This window comes from Theobroma cacao, chromosome 2, assembly GCF_053813885.1.
Source record: "Theobroma cacao isolate CCN51 chromosome 2, ASM5381388v1, whole genome shotgun sequence".
Lineage (NCBI taxonomy): Eukaryota > Viridiplantae > Streptophyta > Magnoliopsida > Malvales > Malvaceae > Theobroma > Theobroma cacao.
Genome location: NC_142640.1, coordinates 44,064,537 through 44,070,186, shown reverse-complemented (window position 1 = coordinate 44,070,186; position 5,650 = coordinate 44,064,537). Strand labels below are relative to the sequence as shown.

At 32.9% G+C, this 5,650-nt stretch overlaps 1 protein-coding gene across 2 annotated transcripts; it reads right to left on the bottom strand.

Moving 5' to 3' along the window:
* Positions 1 to 2,915, bottom strand: LOC18609692 (Tetratricopeptide repeat (TPR)-like superfamily protein). 2 transcript variants are annotated; one of them, XM_007044931.3, is made up of 3 exons: positions 2,778 to 2,915; positions 684 to 2,249; positions 1 to 216 (listed from the first exon to the last, which is right to left on the bottom strand). In XM_007044931.3, the coding sequence occupies exon 2, from the start codon at positions 2,206 to 2,208 to the stop codon at positions 694 to 696; it is 1,515 nt and encodes a 504-aa protein (XP_007044993.2). In that variant the 5' UTR covers positions 2,209 to 2,249; positions 2,778 to 2,915; the 3' UTR covers positions 1 to 216; positions 684 to 693. The 2 variants fall into 2 exon arrangements, with proteins under 2 accessions (XP_007044993.2, XP_017971474.1); XM_018115985.2 differs by lacking the exon at positions 1 to 216 and having other exon boundaries at positions 353 to 2,249.
* Positions 2,916 to 5,650: the final 2,735 nt, after the last annotated feature.

Here is a 5,650-nt window from a genome sequence, read left to right as displayed (position 1 = left end):
CATGTTAAAAAATTTTCAACCTTCAAATTGTAACTTTAGGGGACACAACACTCAGATCTGAAACGAAAAAAAAAAAAGAATCACAAGATCACTTCTTCTAAAGTCTAACTTGTTCGGCCCACTCACAACAATGCAATCAACACTTGACTCCAAATTCAGGGCATCTATTGTATCCTCTTCAAATCTACAACTTCAACAGTCATTGCTCCATCAAGACTGTAAATGCAAGCAACAGCAACACTTTATTCTTTAAATTGGTTAACAGGATTACCAACTATGGTGCAGCAGCTTCTCTAGACTATCAACATCAGTCTCAGGGATAAGCAAGTATATACTGATTCAGAAACAAAAATTCTAACAAGAGTTTCAAATATATACATAAACAAATCCAGATGTGCATGAGCATGTGCAAACACTGAGATATACGTATACACACCATGTGTGTCAGGATAGATACATGTGGGTGGTACATTTAGTTCAAACTAATAAACCTTCAATGCAATACATATGAAATCTGTGGTTTTCTTTATTTTTTTTTCTTTTTCTCCTGTTTCATTTTGTTAATCTTAACACAAAATGTCAGAGAAAAACCACAAATGCTTCGCTCATGATAGCCTTATCCTCATCAAACACAGACTGCTCTTAGTGTGTTTGGGTGCTGGTAAAAAGGACTAAATACTCACCTGGCCAAGTTCATAATTTCTTCATGAAACCTTCAATTTTCTCAACTGCATCATACATATTCTTCTCTTTGACTTCATCAAAAAGCAAACGGCATGTTCGATATTTTGGTGTTATATCCTTCCTAATCATCGCTTCAAACAGGCTGTAAGCCCACTGAGTTCTGTTTGCTCTACAAAGTCCATGAATCAGTAGTGAGTAGGCTGAAATATCAAGACTAAGATGATGCTTATTAACCATATCATTCAATAGTTTGCTCAACAGACTATCTATCTTCCCAGTTTTAAAGCATGACTTCAGTAATGGATAATATGTCTGAACATCCGGCTTGCAAATTTTCGAATTCTCCATCTCTTGAAGAAGAGTGAGGGCCTTCTGTTGTTGAGCATGATGGCAAAGCATAGCAATCATGCAATTATATGTTGATGTATTGGGGGCAACGCCAATCTTCGGCATCTCTACCTCAAAAACTTCAGCAGCATCTTTCACTTGGCCAGCTCGCCCCAGTACATGGATCAAGCAGTTGTAGAAAAGCGTATCAGGTTTGCATCCGGCAGTTTTCAATCTCAAAGAAATTTGCAAAGCTTCCTCAAACATCTCTGCCTTTAATAGTGAGGACATGACAGTGGTGTAAGTAACCGCATTGGGAGGACAACCTTGGGCAGCCATTTCATCAAGAAGTTCATAAACTTTACGAAAGTTGCATTGGCAACAATAAAACTGAATGATAGTCGTGTAGCTAATGACAGAAGGGTGAAAACCATGTCCCTTCATCTCTTGAATTGACCAATGTGCCTCATCAACGCGATTAATTTTGCACCAACCATGAATGAAAATATTAAATGTTTGAGCGTCAGGTGCAATGTGTGATTTAAGCAACAAGAAAATTTCACGGGCCCGTTCAACGTATTTCTCTTTGCAAAGGGTGTCGAGCAGCAAGTTCATTGAATAAGTGTTCTTCTCCAATCCAAAAGTTTCCAACTCATCAAATATCCTCACAGCATTTTCCCATTCCCTTGCACCAGCAAACCTTCTCATAACCTTGGCTATTGTGTTAAGTGTAACAAAATGACCTTGACGCATCTCCTCCAAGAAATCCTTCATATGATCCATTTGTTTCATTTTACCTAGGATGTCCACCATCAAATCATATGCCTGAGGAGAGGGTTTATAGCCTGGGTGAGATGCTGCCCATTTAAAAGCACCCAACGCAGATTTCCAGTCATCATTGAACCGGTGAAGCAACTTCTCAACGAGGTCATGGGAAAGCTGTATAGCATTACATTCTCGGTCACTCATGAGGCACTGAAAGACTTCTTCATGACTGCTCCCGACACGAACTTTACCTATGAGAACATCAATGTCATACTGGCCTACTACTTGGTGACCTGATCCACTGAAGTAAGAAGATTCAACAGGCAGAGCAAGCGTGAAACTTTCAGAGGAAGCATGGAGAAGGGCACGGGATATTGATGGTTGGGTAAGGAAACGAATCCTCCTAAGGCAGTTTTGAAAATGGCCGATCATGAAGAAGTGCCCCAAACCAAAATTCAGTTGGGTCGTTAGAACTGCATCTCGAAAGAAAAAAAAAAGCATCAGCTTGTCTTCTTTCCAATTCATTTTCAATAATAAATATAACAAAAGAACAGAAAATTCCATTTATCCACTTTTCCACATCAAATAAAATAAAAGAATATGAGAGAAAATGCAGAATATAATTGAATAGCCTTCCCTACCTGGTGGTGTATGTCGAAGATGAAAATTTTCCCAGCAAATATTTAACAATGCCAACAATTTCGTTAAACCCCATTTTCAAAAATTGATACAGTCCACCTTCTTATCAAGCGAGTTTATAAAAATAAGCAATTCTATTTGGCCAGGCTGAGTAAGGGTTTCACTTCTTTTAACGTCTATGAGCAACCAAATAAAGCAAATATGAAAAAGGCTAAAACCAGTATTACTTGTAAAGCTCTCAATACTTAACTAATGCTACTAGTAAATTAAGCAAGTAGACTTGTAAACAGTCAGATTTCTTTTGTACCCATTTCATTTTGGTTTTGAGGGAGGAGAAGAAGAAGAAGTGCTCAAAGGTTTACCTGAGTGGTCGAGCTTGGAAGTTATTCTGAAACAAAAACTAACAACCTTCCGCTTAACAACAGAATCGCAAATGGAAAGACGGCAGGACAAGTTCCGGTGTCATCGGCCGATTCTCAAGTGGGCTGCTTGGATCTGTTAAAGACGTTGAAGGACCATGTCAATGAGGCCAAAGTTGTATTGGGCTCAACCCAATTAGTTAACCAATTAAGCCCTTTTAACTTTTAACTAATAGGATTCTGATACTATTTTATATAATTTTTTCCTCTTTTGAGCTAATAATTTTTTATTAGACTCAAATAAATCTATAAACTATATAAGAAAATTTAAATAAATTTTTATTTTTTTATTATGTTCAATCAAGTTTTTATATTTTGATTTGGGTCAAATAAGCTTTTATAATTAATGATTGACTAATTGTCATTAGTTAAAATACTACTTGTCATTTTATATCCACATAATATTGACAAAGCGTTGATATGAAGAGTGAAAAATATCACATGGTAATATAATTATGCCAAATAAGCATTTTATGTCATCATTAATTTTGATATATTAACATGCTATGTCATTATCGATTATAATATGTTAACATGCCATGTCAATAGCATAGAACATAGAATGATAAATAACATTTTGATTAAGTTAATAATTAGTTATAAAAGCTTATTTAATTCAAAATAAAGTATAAAAGCTTCTTGAGTCCTTAGTTATAAGGCTTTATTTGACACTAAATAAAAATATAAGTTTTTTTTACTCACAATAAAAATATAAGGGTTTGATTGATCGTAATAAAAATTTAAATGTTTATTTGAATTTTTCTAAATAGTTTAGAAATTTTTTTATATATTATGCCTTTTCATTAAAAATGTATCGTATATTAGATATTTTCATGACATTATTCTTCTTTGATTTGTTCATAAAAATTAATATAAAAAATTTAATTAATCTACGAGGATTCTTCAAAATTTTGGGTTAGTAAAATTTGATTAATGTAATAGACATGTACGAAAGGGCACTCTTTTCCTTTCATGAGTTTTATCCCACTGGATTTTATCATGAAAAGGTTTTTTAACGAGGCTCTTTCTGCATGACACTAGAGTTGGCAAAGGCTAGAGTTAAGCTGTTTATGTCTAGTAAGAGTATGTCTCATTGTATTAATGTTTCTAGTCATTAATGAAGTTTTTCACCTAAATTATTCAAAAAAAAATTGAGTGGTAAAAGACAATGTTATTATAACATGGAATGACCAATAAAAATATTTGAAACATCATCCCAAGACCTTGTATTTAGTGTTTGATTTTTTTTTTTCTTTTGATGGGATATGCTAGGCCCGAGCTATAGTGCAACACTTGGGCCACACACTAGAGCCCCAATAGCAAGCTACCGTGGGTAGGCTCTCTCCCTAGTGTTTGTTTGATCAATTTTTTTTTTCAACTTATCTACCTCTTAAAAGAAGAAGTAAGGGCAAATAATATTATGACAAAATTTAAAAAAAAAAACTTAAAAGAAAAGTTCTAGAGAGCAACTTTCTCTTTTTCTTCTTTTAAAAACACGTCAATTTTTTTAAAAATACCCCTCTCTCTCAATCGATCTCTCTCTCTTTTCCCTCCTTCTACAAATCACCTTTCGTCAACGCAAATCGCGATCTCCTTCTTCTCCACCTCTCTCTATAAAAATAATTAGAAAAAAAAATTCAGTAACAAAATAGCAAAATCTAAGATTTTTCTTTCTTCTTCACCAAAAAAGATTTTAATGTCAAATATACTGTTTACTCTTTGCTTTTCTTTTTTGAGAATTGAAGCATCATAGTTCGATTGTTTACTAGATCAACAAAAATCTAATACTATTACTATTATACAAAGTTTAAGAGATATTTCATTTTTGTATAAATTTATTTGAGTTTAACATCTGAAATCGTATATATACATATATGTTCAAAGTAAACTTGTTTCGTTTTGATTTATTAGACGATTGAAGATAACATGAATACCTTTTATGATAATATTTGAATTAAAATTAACTAAACCAAACAAACTTAATCACTAATCTAAAGTTAAAGCTAAAATCTTTCAAGTCCAGCAAAACACACTTAAAGAACAATTCCATGAAATTGAACCTCATAAAACCCTTTAAATTGACCATCTTCAATGAGATTATGTTCATCGCATATCCCAACCAAGCAAAGGAGTGCATTTTGCTTCCACGTTCACTATTCATTTTCCATCGTTAAACAAAGCAAATTACCAACAAAGACTTTGAAAAAAAAGTGTTGAACCACTTGAAATTGAATGAATGAATAAAGACAAATTTCGCATTACAACGTTGGAATAAAATAAAATAAAACAACTTAATTTAAACACATTTAGTTATATGATAAATTAAGATAAGATGAGATAAATTAGCTTAATCTAGATATACTCAATTCCATAATAAATTTACAAAAATTAATTACAAGATAAGTTTGGAATTAACACCATTTGAATTTTCAAATAAAACTTCCTCTTGGATCAGCCATGAAGGATTAAATGATATATATATATATATATAACATTTAATAAAATGAACCCAAAATTGTCAAGAATGAATAGGTTATAATGAGCCGGACCGAACCCGAGCTTCAATTTCTTATGCCATTGTTGGTTATTGGTAATCTATATTTTCTTATAACTTCAAAAACAAACGAGAAATTTAAATACAAATTACAGAATTTTTTTTGGTATAAAATTTAATAGGCTTTTGTTTATTTATTTGGAGGGGGCGGGGGGCAGATGCCTTTGAAGATTAAAAAGAGATAAAATCCAAGACAAGTGGGTATCACTCTTAAAACTTTAGGGGATAACTCTACCTTTAATCAAAGGGTGTATTTTTGTAA

Coding starts and splice junctions, on each gene's coding strand:
- LOC18609692 (XM_007044931.3), bottom strand. CDS start 2,208: ATGATCGGCCATTTTCAAAACTGCCTTAGGAGGATTCGTTTCCTTACC.